This window comes from Narcine bancroftii, chromosome 8, assembly GCF_036971445.1.
Source record: "Narcine bancroftii isolate sNarBan1 chromosome 8, sNarBan1.hap1, whole genome shotgun sequence".
Lineage (NCBI taxonomy): Eukaryota > Metazoa > Chordata > Chondrichthyes > Torpediniformes > Narcinidae > Narcine > Narcine bancroftii.
In genome coordinates, this window is record NC_091476.1 from 58,988,066 (window position 1) to 59,003,076 (window position 15,011).

Here is a 15,011-nt window from a genome sequence, read left to right on the forward strand (position 1 = left end):
TCCAGCCTCCCCAGCACTTCAGGACCAGTCTCCCCAGTACTCCAGGCCCAGCCACCTCAGTATTCCAGGCCCAGCCTCACCAGTACTACAGGCCCAGCCTTCCAAGTACTCCAGGTCCAGCCTCACCAGAACTCCTGGCCCAGCTTCACCAGTACTCCAGTACTCCAGGCCCAGCCTCACCAGTAATCCAAGCCCAGACTCACCAGAACTCCCGCGCGAGCCTCACCAGTACTCCAGGCCCAGCCTCACCAGTACTTCAGGTCCAGCCTCACCAGTAATCCAGGACCAGCCTCACCAGTACTCCAGGACAAGCCTCACCAGTACTCCAGGCCCAGCCTCACCAATGCTCAAGGCCCAGCCTCCCCAGTATTCCAGACGCAGCCTCACAAGTACTCCAGTCCCAGCCTCACCAGTACTCCTGGCCCAGCATCACCAGAAGTCCAGGCCCAGCGTCACCAGCACTCCAGGCCCAGCCTCCCCACTATTCCAGGCCCCGCCTCACCAGTACTCCAGGCCCAGCCTCACCAGTACTCCTGGCCCAGCCTCACCAGTTCACTAGGGCCAGCCTCACAAGTACTCCAGGCCCAGCCTCACCAGCATTCCAGGCCCAGCCTCAATAGTACTCCAGACCGTCTCACTAGTACTCCAGGCCCAGTCTCACTAGTATTCCAGGCCTATTTCACTCGCACTACATGTGAAGCCTCACCAGAACTCCAGGCCCAGCTTCACTAGTACTTCATACCCAGCATCAAGAGCAATCCAGGCCATTCTCACTAGTTCCCAGGCCCAGCCTCACCAGTACTCCAGGCCAAGCTCCACTGTCCTTCAGGCCACGCTTCACCAGTACTCTAGTCCCAGCTCCCCTCATACTTCTGGCCAGCTACACTAAAATTCCAGGACTCGCCACACCAGTTTTCTAGACCCAGCTTCATTAGTACTCCAGTATCAGCCTCAGCAGAACTCCAGGCCTTGCCCCTCTAGTCATCCAGGCTCACGCTCACCTGATCTCCAGTCCCAGCTTCACCAGTACACGTGGCCCAGCCTCATTAGTGCTCCAGGCCTGGCCACTCTAGTACTATACGTCCAGCCTGACCAGTACTCAAGGCGCAGCATTACAAACCCTCCAGAACAAACATCACAAGTACACTCGGGATAGATTCATTAGAACATCAGGCACGGCGTCAGCAGTAGTCCAGGCTCTGCATCAGTAGTACACCAAGCCCAGTCCCACGAGTACTCCTGGCGAGGCCTCCCCGGTGCTCCTGGCATGGCCTCGCCGGTGCTCCTGGCACGGCCTCCCCGGTACCCATGGCCCGGCCTCCCCGGTGCTACTGGCCCGGCCTCCACGTTTCTCCTGGCCCGGCCTCTCCGGTGCTCCTGGCCCATCCTCGCGGGTGCTCCTGGCCCGGCCTCCCCGGTGGTCCTGGCCCGGCCTCCCCGGTGCTCCTGGCCCAGCCTCCCCATTACACCAGGCCCTGCGTCCCCAGTTCTCCAGGCCCAGCCTCACCAGTACTCCAGGCTAAACTCCACTAGTACTTCAGGCCCGGCGTCACTAGTGCTCCTGGACCAGCCTCACGAGTTCCCTAGGCCAAGCCACATTGGTACTCCAGTATCAGCCTCACCAGAACTCCAGACCTTGCCCTTCTAGTCATCCTGACTCACCCTCACCTGATCTCCAGTCCCAGATACACCAGTACTCCACGCCCAGCCTCACCAGCATTCCAGGCCCAGCCTCAATAGTACTCCAGACCGTCTCACTAGTACTCCAGGCCCAGTCTCACTAGTATTCCAGGCCTATTTCACTCGCACTACATGTGAAGCCTCACCAGAACTCCAGGCCCAGCTTCACTAGTACTTCATACCCAGCATCAAGAGCAATCCAGGCCATTCTCACTAGTTCCCAGGCCCAGCCTCACCAGTACTCCAGGCCAAGCTCCACTGTCCTTCAGGCCACGCTTCACCAGTACTCTAGTCCCAGCTCCCCTCATACTTCTGGCCAGCTACACTAAAATTCCAGGACTCGCCACACCAGTTTTCTAGACCCAGCTTCATTAGTACTCCAGTATCAGCCTCAGCAGAACTCCAGGCCTTGCCCCTCTAGTCATCCAGGCTCACGCTCACCTGATCTCCAGTCCCAGCTTCACCAGTACACGTGACCCAGCCTCATTAGTGCTCCAGGCCTGGCCACTCTAGTACTATAAGTCCAGCCTGACCAGTACTCAAGGCGCAGCATTACAAATCCTCCAGAACAAACATCAAAAGTACACTAGGCATAGATTCATTAGATCTTCAGGCACGGCGTCAGCAGTAGTCCAGGCTCTGCATAAGTAGTACACCAAGCCCAGTCCCACGAGTACTCCCCTCGCCGGTGCTCCTGGCACGGCCTCCCCGGTGCTCCTGGCCCGGGCTCTCCGGTGCTCCTGGCCCGGCCTCCCCGGTGCTCCTGGCCCGGCCTCCCTGGTACTCCTGGCCCAGCCTCCCCAGCACTTCAGGACCAGCCTCCCCAGTACTCCAGGCCCAGCCACCCCAGTATTCCAGGCACAGCCTCACCAGTACTACAGGCCCAGCCTTCCCAGTACTCCAGGCCCAGCCTCACCAGAACTCCTGGCCCAGCTTCAGCAGTACTCCAGTATTCCAGGCCCAGCCTCACCAGTAATCCAGGCCAAGACTTACCAGAACTCCCGCGCGAGCCTCACCAGTACTCCACGCCCAGCCTCACCCGTACTTCAGGTCCAGCTTCACCAGTACTCCAGGAGCAGCCTCACCAGTACTCCAGGACAGGCCACACCAGTACTCCAGGCCCAGCCTCACCAGTACTCCAGGCCCAGCCTCACCAGTACTCCAGGCCCAGCCTCCCCAGTATTCCAGACGCAGCCTCACAGGTACTCCAGTCCCAGCCTCACCAGTACTCCTGGCCCAGCCTCACCAGTAGTCCAGGCGCAGCCTCCACAGTACTCAAGGCCCAGCGTCACCAGCACTCCAGGCCCAGCCTCCCCACTATTCCAGGCCCCGCCTCAACAGTACTCTAGGCCCAGCCCCACCAGTACTCCTGGCGCAGCCTCACCAGTACTCCAGGCCCAGCCTTACCAGAACCCCAGCGCCAGCCTCACCAGTACTCCAGGCCCAGTCTCACCAGTACTCCAGGTCCAGCCTCACCAGTACACCAGGACCAGCATCACCAGTACTCCAGGCCCAGCCTCACCAGTACACCAGGCCCAGCCTCCCCAGTACTCCAGGCCCAGCCTCCCCAGTACTCCAGGCCCAGCCTCCCCAGTACTCCAGGCCCAGCCTCACCAGTACTCCAGGCCCAGCCTCCCCAGTACCCCAGGCCCAGCCTCCGCAGTACTCCAGGGTCAGCCTCACCAGTACACCAGGCCCAGCCTCCCCAGCACTCCAGTCCCAGCCTCCCCAGGACTCCAGGCCCAGCCTCCCCAGCACTCCAGGCCCAGCCTCTCCAGCACTCCAGGTCCCGCCTACCCAGTACTCCAGGCCCAGCCTATCCAGTACTCCAAGTCCAGCTTCCCCGGTACTCTTGGCACAGCCTCACCAGTAATCCAGTCCCAGCCTCACCAGTACTCCAGGCCCAGCCTCCCCTGTACTCCAGGCCCAGCCTCACCAGTACTCCAGGCCCGGCCTCACATGAACTCATGGCCCGGCATCACCTGTGCTCCTAGCGCGGCCTCGTCGGTGCTCCTGGCCCGGCCTCGCCGGTGCTCCTGGCCCGGCCTCCCCGCTGCTCCTGGCCCGGCCTCGCCGGTGCTCCTGGCCCGGCCTCCCTGCTGCTCCTGGCCCGGCCTCGCGGGTGCTCCTGGCCCATCATCGCGGGTGCTCCTGGCCCGGCCTCCCCGGTGCTCCTGGCCCGGCCTCCCCGGTGCTCCTGGCCCAGCCTCCACAGTACACCAGGCCCTGCGTCCCCAGTTCTCCAGGACCAGCCTCACCAGTACTCCAGGCTAAACTCCACTAGTACTTCAGGCCCGGCGTCACTAGTGCTCCTGGACCAGCCTCACGAGTTCCCTAGGCCAAGCCACATTGGTACTCCAGTAGCAGCCTCACCAGAACTGCAGACCTTGCCCTTCTAGTCATCCTGACTCACCCTCACCTGATCTCCAGTCCCAGATTCACCAGTACTCCACGCCCAGCCTCACCAGCATTCCAGGCCCAGCCTCACTAGTACTCCAGACTCTCACTAGTACTCCAGGCCCAGTCTCACTAGTATTCCAGGCCTATTTCACTCGCACTACATGTGAAGCCTCACCAGAACTCCAGGCCCAGCTTCACTAGTACTTCATACCCAGCATCAAGAGCAATCCAGGCCATTCTCACGTGTTCCCCAGGCCCAGCCTCACCAGTACTCCACTGTCGTTCAGGCCAGGCTTCACCAATACTCTAGTCCCAGCTCCCCTCATACTTCTGGCCAGCTACACTAAAATTCCAGGACTCGCCACACCAGTTTTCTAGACCCAGCTTCATTAATACTCCAGTATCAGCCTCATCAGAACTCCAGGCCTTGCCCCTCTCGTCATCCAGGCTCACGCTCACCTGATCTCCAGTCCCAGCTTCACCAGTACACGTGGCCCAGCCTCATTAGTGCTCCAGGCCTGGCCACTCTAGTACTATACGTCCAGCCTGACCAGGACTCAAGGAGCAGCATTACAAATCCTCCAGAACAAACATCACAAGTACACTAGGCATAGATTCATTAGAACTTCAGGCACGGCGTCAGCAGTAGTCCAGGCTCTGCATCAGTAGTACACCAAGCCCAGTCCCACGAGTACTCCTGGTGAGGCCACCCCGGTGCTCCTGGCATGGCCTCGCCGGTGCTCCTGGCACGGCCTCCCCGGTGCCCCTGGCCCGGCCTCCCCGGTGCCCCTGGCCCGGCCTTTACGGTGCTACTGGCCCGGCCTCCCCGGTGCTCCTGGCCCGGCCTCCACGGTGCTCCTGGCCCGGCCTCCCCGGTGCTCCTGGTTCGGCCTCCCTGGTACTCCTGGCCCAACCTCCCCAGCACTTCAGGACCAGTCTCCCCAGTACTCCAGGCCCAGCCACCCCAGTATTCCAGGCCCAGCCTCACCAGTACTACAGGCCCAGCCTTCCCAGTACTCCAGGTCCAGCCTCACCAGAACTCCTGGCCCAGCTTCACCAGTACTCCAGTACTCCAGGCCCAGCCTCAACAATAATCCAAGCCCAGCCTCACCAGAACTCCCGCGCGAGCCTCACCAGTACTCCAGGCCCAGCCATCACCAGTACTTCAGGTCCAGCCTCACCAGTAATCCAGGACCAGCCTCAGCAGTACTCCAGGACAAACCTCACCAGTACTCCAGGCCCAGCCTCACCAATACTCAAGGCCCAGCCTCCCCAGTATTCCAGACGCAGCCTCACAAGTACTCCAGTCCCAGCCTCACCAGTAGTCCTGGCCCAGCCTCACCAGTAGTCCAGGCGCAGCCTCCACAGGACTCCAGGCCCAGCGTCACCAGCACTCCAGGCCCAGCCTCCCCACTATTCCAGGCCCCGCCTCACCAGTACTCCAGGCCCAGCCTCACCAGTACTCCTGGCCATGCCTCACCAGTTCTCTAGGGCCAGCCTCACAAGTACTCCAGGCCCAGCCTCACCAGTACTCCAGGCCCAGCCTCACCAGTACTCCAGGGCCATCCTCACCAGTACTCCAGGCCCAGCCTCACCAGTACTCCAGGACCAGCCTCACCAGTACTCCAGGCCCAGCCTCCCCAGTACCCCAGGCCCAGCCTCCGCAGTACTCCAGGGTCAGCCTCACCAGTACACCAGGCCCAGCCTTACCAGTACTCCAGGCCCAGCCTCCCCAGTACCCCAGGCCCAGCCTCTGCAGTACTCCAGGGTCAGCCTCACCAGTACACCAGGCCCAGCCTCCCCAGCACTCCAATCCCAGCCTCCCCAGGACTCCAGGTCCGGCCTCCCCAGCACTCCAGGCCCAGCCTCCCCAGCACTCCAGGTCCCGCCTACCCACTACTCCAGGCCCAGCCTATCCAGTACTCCAGGTCCAGCTTCCCCGGTACTCTTGGCACAGCCTCACCAGTAATCCAGTCCCAGCCTCACCAGTACTCCAGGCCCAGCCTCCCCTGTACTCCAGGCCCAGCCTCACCAGTACTCCAGGCCCGGCCTCACATGAACTCATGGCCCGGCATCCCCTGTACTCCTAGCGCGGCCTCGTCGGTGCTCCTGTCCCGGCCTCGCCGGTGCTCCTGGCCCTGCCTCCCCGCTGCTCCTGGCCCGGCCTTGCCGGTGCTCCTGGCCTGGCCTCCCTGCTGCTCCTGGCCCGGCCTCGCGGGTGCTCCTGGCCCATCCTCGCGGGTGCTCCTGGCTCATCCTCGCGGGTGCTCCTGGCCCGGCCTCCCCGGTGCTCCTGGCCCGGCCTCCCCGGTGCTCCTGGCCCAGCCTCCCTAGTACACCAGGCCCTGCGTCCCCAGTTCTCCAGGCCCAGCCTCACCAGTACTCCAGGCTAAACTCCACTAGTACTTCAGGCCCGGCGTCACTAGTGCTCCTGGACCAGCCTCACGAGTTCCCTAGGCCAAGCCACATTGGTACTCCAGTATCAGCCGCACCAGAACTCCAGACCTTGTCCTTCTAGTCATCCTGACTCACCCTCACCTGATCTCCAGTCCCAGATACACCAGTACTCCACGCCCAGCCTCACCAGCATTCCAGGCTGTGAGAGATGGGAAAATTGACCTAAAATTATGAACATGGAAGAAACTAAAGTTCATCAGTAAAATGGCTGAAACCAGTTCAAACAGGATAAGTTTGGGGCTTAGGATGCAGGAAAGCAGAGTCAGCACGATTAACATAAGAATCTTCTATCCTTTGTGACAAGACCATAGGACTAAGATAAGGAATGGTAAGGTACAATAGAATGTAGGAAGTTGAGGTAGTCTGGATCAGATAAGGGTCTCCTAGCCCTGGACAGAAGTACCAAGTCATACATTTCTAATTAGCTAACCATACACAGATTTATACATATGAAATTAGCCAACCCTAGATAGAATGAGTCAACTCTGCATATCAAGAGACTGTAGCCCAGAGAATCAGGAAGGTGTGAATAAGGACAATGACATGATGGGGCACCCACAGGATACCCCCTGGTCCTCCAAGTGTACTGAAACTGCACGTAGGCAGGAAGAATTACCTATGCCAAACCCATCCAGGGGGCAGAAGAATGTAAGGGGGAGGGCATTCTGATACTGAAATTGACTGTATAAAAGTTGGGTGAGCCCCAGTATGTGTGTGTATTCCCAGGGTAAGGGGAAGCACCCAACTTTGCATTGTTGTAGTAATAAATGTTCTTTGTTCTCAATTTTTGTCTCGAGCAATTTCTTTAAAGGTACTTTAATTCCTAACAAATGGGGGCTCGTCCGGGATCACACTCCCTCCACTGACAGAGTACCCCGACGACGAGAGTAGGTGCACCCCGGCTGATTCAGCTGGACTCACGGGCGACGGGTGGCTGGTCAGTGGAAGAAGCGAGTGATATCCGAGAAGAGGCATTGAGAACAAACGGCGGAAGGACGCGCGCTAGAGCAGTACTGCCAGAACTCGGTAAGAGTATTTTACTTGTTCCTAAGTATGGGAATAGCGGACAGTAGAGATGAGAGTCCTGACACAGGACGTGACCACCAGATAGCTACGTACAGCCCGCTTGGGATGATGTTATCTGAGTGGGGCACAGGAAAGACCCGCGGTAAAGACAAACTGACGACGGTCAGGTATTGTTGTAATGAATGGGTGGGATACCCGGTTAAAGGGAGCTCCGTGTACTGGCCAAAATTCGGATCCGAGGATGAATGGATGTGTGAAGCTTTGAACTTATGGCTCTATCAAAACCAGCCAATGTTGAGAGCAGGGAACATGCAGCCTGCTGGCTCAAGGGATCCATTGAACAGCTGGTTTTGAATGAGAAAGAATCCAGGGATAAGAGAGAGGAGGAACCTCTTGTCCCTGAATCACAGGGTTGGGATGTGTTACATTCCCTCCCTCCACCCTATGTTCCTCCTATGCCGGCTCCTATCTTTCCTTCCCCTCCTATGACCTACCCTTCTGCACCTTCCCCACCTCCCCCACCACTAGAGAAGAGAGAAGAGAGCAGGAGTGGTATGATAACTTGCTCACAAAGCACTCGATTACCACCTCTGTTGGCAGGAGAGAGAGGTAACTTTAATTCAGAACAGCGTGAGACTCTTCAGGAAGAAAGGGCAGAACCCTTTGATTCATTTCCCAGGGAGCAGGAACCCAGACCTAATAAGCTAGAAACCAATTGGATGAGACCACTGTGGGAAGTTCCCATGGGAGAGGGTCTCGGTTTCGTAAATGTGCCCCTGACCAGTACTGAAGTGTGTAACTTTAAGAAAGAACTGACCTCCCTGATAGAAGATCCCCAGGGATGTGCTGAACAGTTAGACCAATTTTTGGGACCAAATATATATACAATATGGGGGTCTCGACATAGAATCCCCAGCAGGGGAACAATTGGTACTAACAGGTTTTGTTACCAACTCAGCCCCAGACATTAAGAGAAAATTACAAAAGACAGAAAATTGGCATGAGCAGGGAATAACCCAGCTTCTACAGATCACACAAAAAGCATTTGTCCAGACATCTGAGGATAAGCAGAAAGCAAAGGCTAACATTTTGATGCAAGCAGTTAAAGTAATAGTAGATGAGTAACATGGAAAAGGCAGGGACTGTGTGCCAGCTCCTGAATGTTGGGAGAAGTGCAGGGAGTGGGAGAGTAGAGACCAGAGATAATTTCATAAATCACGACTTCCCACTTCAGTCACTGACCAATATTGATTAAAATTCATGCTAAAATTTAAATGTCATAAAGGATCATTTTTCAATACTGAAGAATTAGCGAATTTAACTACCAGTTAATTCCAATTTATGAAATAAATTGTATTCAAATGTGATTTTGCACAGGGACTACCTGAGAATAGTGATGTTATAACATTTGCAGGGAGAAATGTTTGCGCAAATAGGGTGAGTTCTATACATCTTAACTTTAAGTGTATGTGAGATAAAGAAAGGATCTGATGTGTAAAGTGGCTGGATCAGCCAGTTGAAGGGGGAGTGTGCATGTCCCTTTAAGTGCACTGTGGCACTTGAAATTGAGGCTTCAGGCTCTTGTCTTGCAGTTAGAGGTATGGAGCCCTATCAACACATTTAATACATTTCTTCTACACATTCAGCAGTCAAGGTCCGTGAGTTTAAAGATCACCCACCTCTGGAGAATAAAGATACCTCTGGGGATTCCTATGGGGATTCCTATAAGTTTAATCATTCATTTCTCTGGTGCATTTTCCTCCGGAGTGAAATTAATGCCTCAGCACAATTTCTCTGTATTGCCGCTGTTATTTAATTCATGATAACTTTCCCCCATTCATCAGGTTTATATTTAAATCCGGTAGTGCGGAAGTTACATTGTAAATAATCACGGAGGTAAATCCTGCGCAACTGGATTCAGCTTAATGGAGAAATAAACCTGCGAACTGGTCTATGGTGGTGTGTGAGTACTGCAATAGGTGGAATATGATTTAAATTGGTGGCATAGTTCAGAACAATTGGGTGCATAAGAATAATAATATCATTAAGAACTCACAGATCTTGTACCAGATGCTATTCAGTACATCTTGACTTAAGGACTGGAGAAATTGGCATGTTAGAATGAGATTGGCATGGTACCAATATTTCTTGATTCAATAATGACTCCACAAGCTCCAGGATTCATGCAGCAGAACTTTTAAGTGGAATATAATAGAAACTAGCCTGTACTTAAATTATTGTGTGTGCAATCTTCATAAGAACATCTTTTAACTTTTTTTGGTGCCTGTTTTACAGACTGTTTTAAATAAGGCCAGCTCCTGTGAGCTGTGGCACAAGGCATTTTACTTAAGGCAGAACTAAAGGTTGAATATGTTTCAAGTTCTCTTGCAGGGGCTCTTGTGCTGCAATGTCTGTTATGTACTCACTCTAACAAATTGGAGGGTTGTGCCCCATACAGACAAGCAGCTCCAACTGCATTTTAATAAGGTCTAACATATTCAAAACCCATGCAAATATGGTTTGTGTTTCATTTTACAATTTTTACACTAACACAAAGGAAAGTCACAGATTGTTACAAAGTGCCGTAATTTAACATTTTTTTTCGTTTCTTTAATGGTTTATTCAGTTATTGTTGTATTTTACTTGTCTTTTGATTATTCAGTTATTGTTGTATTTTATTGCAGTTTTCAATGAGCTTTACATTTATTGTGTTTTATTCAGTTCTTATTGTATTTTATTGCAGTTTTCAATGAGCTTTACATTTATTGTGTTTTATTCAGTTCTTATTGTATTTTATTGCAGTTTTCAATGAGCTTTACATTTATTGTGCTTTATTCAGTTCTTATTGTATTTTAATGCTGTTTTTAATGAGCTTTACATGTATTGTTCATTGTTGTTTACTAATTTCTTTGGAATATTGTTCGTTAATGTTTTAAGCCCCCCTGGAATAGGGGCAGCAGAGGTTACAATTCAGCTCCTTTAGAATGTAGACAGGGCATAGATTTAATGTATAATCATAATGGGATATAAGGGATCCCAATACGGACCAGGGGAATTAAACAGCTTTAGTGGAGTACATCTAATTTGTATCATAGCCTACACAGGTATTAAAGACAGGAGTTTTGAAGCGATAGCACAAAGGACATGGTGGGACAAAGACAGACAGAATGGTAGTCAGCATTGTACATGTAACAGAGAGAGAGAGAGTTAATACATATGCTAATGTACACAGACAGGCTGCAACTCACAAGTTCAATGATATATATGCTAATGTTAGCAGACAAGCTGCAACACACAGTTAAATCACAAGAAACAATCCCCCCCCTGCTTGGTCACTTTTCATCACCCCATGAAAGGGAGCACCAGTTTCCAACAACGTGAGCTGCTTGACACTTTAATATCAGGCTCCAAACAGCCTTCGGAGATCGGTGGCCCTAGGGTTCGGGGCTGAAGAGGACATCAGATACGAGCCACAATCAAACGGAACCGCCTGACTACTGCTACTCGTTCGCTGCTGAAGGCAGCGCTTCTCATAGACTGCTACTCGTTCGCTGCTGAAGGCAGCGCTTCTCATAGACTGCTACTTGTTCGCTGCTGAAGGCAGCGCCTCTCACAGACTTCGTCGGGACAACACTTACAAAGGTCGTGTGCTTCAAAGACACTGCTTCAATATTTCAACGTATGGGATGGACTAGACTCTTTACTGAGAACTGGAGCCTGATACTCCAAACCCTAATAAGCAGCTGGACTCACTCCCCTGACCTTCATGGTGCTCCCCTACCTAAAGACTTTACACAGACATTACAATTCGGTTATTGACCAGCTGGGTAAAACTACACCTTACACTTGAAAGATCAGTGTTACTGATCTAAAAGAAAAGTGAGGAGAGGGGGGGGGGGGGATCAGTCACACTGACACTAGTAACCAAAGATCAGTAACACTGATCATGGTGAAAGATCAGTATTACTGATCTAAAAGAAAAGTGAGGATTGTGAGAGATGGGAAAATTGACCTAAAATTATGAACATGGAAGAAACTAAAGTTCATCAGTAAAATGGCTGAAACCAGTTCAAACAGGATAAGTTTGGGGCTTAGGATGCAGGAAAGCAGAGTCAGCACGATTAACATAAGAATCTTCTATCCTTTGTGACAAGACCATAGGACTAAGATAAGGAATGGTAAGGTACAATAGAATGTAGGAAGTTGAGGTAGTCTGGATCAGATAAGGGTCTCCTAGCCCTGGACAGAAGTACCAAGTCATACATTTCTAATTAGCTAACCATACACAGATTTATACATATGAAATTAGCCAACCCTAGATAGAATGAGTCAACTCTGCATATCAAGAGACTGTAGCCCAGAGAATCAGGAAGGTGTGAATAAGGACAATGACATGATGGGGCACCCACAGGATACCCCCTGGTCCTCCAAGTGTACTGAAACTGCACGTAGGCAGGAAGAATTACCTATGCCAAACCCATCCAGGGGGCAGAAGAATGTAAGGGGGAGGGCATTCTGATACTGAAATTGACTGTATAAAAGTTGGGTGAGCCCCAGTATGTGTGTGTATTCCCAGGGTAAGGGGAAGCACCCAACTTTGCATTGTTGTAGTAATAAATGTTCTTTGTTCTCAATTTTTGTCTCGAGCAATTTCTTTAAAGGTACTTTAATTCCTAACACAGGCCCAGCATCAATAGTACTCCAGACCGTCTCACTAGTACTCCAGGCCCAGTCTCACTAGTATTCCAGGCCTATTTCACTCGCACTACATATGAAGCCTCACCAGAACTCCAGGCCCAGCTTCACTAGTACTTCATACCCAGCATCAAGAGCAATCCAGGCCATTCTCACTAGTTCCCAGGCCCAGCCTCACCAGTACTCCAGGCCAAGCTCCACTGTCCTTCAGGCCACGCTTCACCAGTACTCTAGTCCCAGCTCCCCTCATACTTCTGGCCAGCTACACTAAAATTCCAGGACTCGCCACACCAGTTTTCTAGACCCAGCTTCATTAGTACTCCAGTATCAGCCTCAGCAGAACTCCAGGCCTTTCCCCTCTAGTCATCCAGGCTCACGCTCACCTGATCTCCAGTCCCAGCTTCACCAGTACACGTGACCCAGCCTCATTAGTGCTCCAGGCCTGGCCACTCTAGTACTATACGTCCAGCCTGACCAGTACTCAAGGCGCAGCATTACAAATCCTCCAGAACAAACATCAAAAGTACACTAGGCATAGATTCATTAGATCTTCAGGCACGGCGTCAGCAGTAGTCCAGGCTCTGCATAAGTAGTACACCAAGCCCAGTCCCACGAGTACTCCTGGTGAGGCCTCCCCGGTGCTCCTGGCATGGCCTCGCCGGTGCTCCTGGCCCGGCCTCCCCGGTGCCCCTGGCCCGGCCTCCCCGGTGCCCCTGGCCCGGCCTCCCCGGTGCTCCTGGCCCGGCCTCCACGTTTCTCCTGGCCCGGCCTCTACGGTGCTACTGGCCCGGCCTCCCCGGTGCTCCTGGCCCGGCCTCCACGGTGCTCCTGGCCCGGCCTCCCCGGTGCTCCTGGTTCGGCCTCCCTGGTACTCCTGGCCCAACCTCCCCAGCACTTCAGGACCAGTCTCCCCAGTACTCCAGGCCCAGCCACCCCAGTATTCCAGGCCCAGCCTCACCAGTACTACAGGCCCAGCCTTCCCAGTACTCCAGGTCCAGCCTCACCAGAACTCCTGGCCCAGCTTCACCAGTACTCCAGTACTCCAGGCCCAGCCTCAACAATAATCCAAGCCCAGCCTCACCAGAACTCCCGCGCGAGCCTCACCAGTACTCCAGGCCCAGCCATCACCAGTACTTCAGGTCCAGCCTCACCAGTAATCCAGGACCAGCCTCAGCAGTACTCCAGGACAAACCTCACCAGTACTCCAGGCCCAGCCTCACCAATACTCAAGGCCCAGCCTCCCCAGTATTACAGACGCAGCCTCACAAGTACTCCAGTCCCAGCCTCACCAGTAGTCCTGGCCCAGCCTCACCAGTAGTCCAGGCGCAGCCTCCACAGGACTCCAGGCCCAGGGTCACCAGCACTCCAGACCCAGCCTTCCCAGTACTCCAGGCCCAGCCGCCCCAGTAGTCCAGACCTAGCCTCACCAGTACTCCTGGTCGAGCCTCACCAGTGCTCCAGGCCCAGCCTCGCCAGTACTCAAGGCTCAGCCTACCTTGTCCACCAGGCCCATCTTCACCAGTACTCCAGGCCCAGCCTCACCAGAACTCCAGGCCCAGCCTCACCAGTACTCCAGGCCCAGCCTTGCCAGTAATCCAGGCCCAGCCTCACCGGTACTCCTAGGCCTGCCTCTCCAGTTCTCTAGGGCCAGCTTCACAAGTACTCCAGGCCCAGCCTCCCCAGTACTCCAGGCTCAGCCTCCCTTGTCCACCAGGCCAATCTTCACCAGTACTCCAGGCCCAGCCTCACCAGTACACCAGGCCCAGCCTCAACAGTACTCCAGACCTAGCCTCACCAGTACTCCTGGTCCATCCTCACCAGTACTCCAGGCCCATCCTCCCCAGTACTCCAGGCTCAGCCTCCCTTGTCCACCAGGCCCATCTATACCAGTACTCCAGTGCGAGCCTCACCAGTACTCCAGGCCCAGCCTCACCAGTACTCCAGGCCCAGCCTTGCCAGTAATCCAGGCCCAGCCTCACCAGTACTCCAGGGCCAGCCTCACGAATTCTCTAGGGCCAGCTTCACAAGTACTCCAGGTCCAGCCTCACCAGTACTCCAGGTCAAGCCTCACCAGTAATCCAGGCCCAGCCTCACCAGTACTCCATGTCCAGCCTCACCAGTACTCCAGGTCAAGCCTCACCAATACTCCAGGCCCAGCCTCACCAGTACTCCAGGCCCAGACTCACCAGTACTTCAGGCCCAGCCTCACCAGTACTCCAGGCCCAGGCTCCCCAGTATTCCAGGTGCAGCCTCACCAGTACTCCAGGCCCAGACTCACCAGTACTCCTGGCCCAGCCTCACCAGTACTCCAGGCCCAGCCTCCCCAGTACTCCAGGACCAGCGTCACCAGCGCTCCAGGCCCAGCCTCCCCAGTATTCCAGGCCCAGCTTCACCAGTACTCCAGGCCCAGCCTCACCAGTACTCCAGGCCCAGCCTCACCAGTACACCAGGCCCAGCCTCACCATTACTCCAGGCCTATTTCACTCGCTCTCCATGTGAAGCCTCCCCAGCACTCCAGGCCCAGCCTCCCCAGCACTCCTGTGCCAGCCTCCACAGGACTCCAGGCCCAGCCTTCCCAGCACTCCAGGCCCAGCCTCCCCAGCACTCCAGGTCCCGCCTACCCAGTAATCCAGGCCCAGCCTCACCAGTACTCCAAACCCAGCCTCCCCTGTACTCCAGGCCCAACCTCACCAGGCCCGGCCTCACATGAACTCATGGCCCGGCCTCCCCTGTGCTCCTAGCGCGGCCTCGCC

The 15,011-nt window shown here is 54.5% G+C and overlaps 1 protein-coding gene across 1 annotated transcript; it reads left to right on the forward strand.

The window, feature by feature from the left end:
- Nucleotides 1-1,308: 1,308 nt before the first annotated feature.
- LOC138742012 (proline-rich protein 36-like) lies at nt 1,309-14,999 on the forward strand. The gene is made up of 11 exons (XM_069896206.1): nt 1,309-1,509; nt 1,611-1,760; nt 2,332-3,181; nt 3,260-3,940; nt 4,528-4,679; nt 4,750-5,502; nt 5,572-6,413; nt 6,599-6,678; nt 12,622-12,712; nt 12,852-13,664; nt 13,766-14,999. Exons 1-11 carry the CDS (start codon nt 1,309-1,311, stop codon nt 14,997-14,999), a joined length of 5,847 nt encoding a protein of 1,948 aa, XP_069752307.1.
- The last annotated feature ends 12 nt before the right edge of the window (nt 15,000-15,011 follow it).

Bases quoted from the DNA above. Each gene is read 5' to 3' on its own strand.
- LOC138742012 (XM_069896206.1), top strand. From the start codon at position 1,309: ATGGCCCGGCCTCCCCGGTGCTACTGGCCCGGCCTCCACGTTTCTCCT. The intron at 1,761-2,331 runs GTACTCCAGGCC...CTGCATAAGTAG, and splicing joins TACTCCAGACCGTCTCACTA to TACACCAAGCCCAGTCCCAC. The intron at 4,680-4,749 runs GTACACTAGGCA...CTGCATCAGTAG, and splicing joins CTCCAGAACAAACATCACAA to TACACCAAGCCCAGTCCCAC.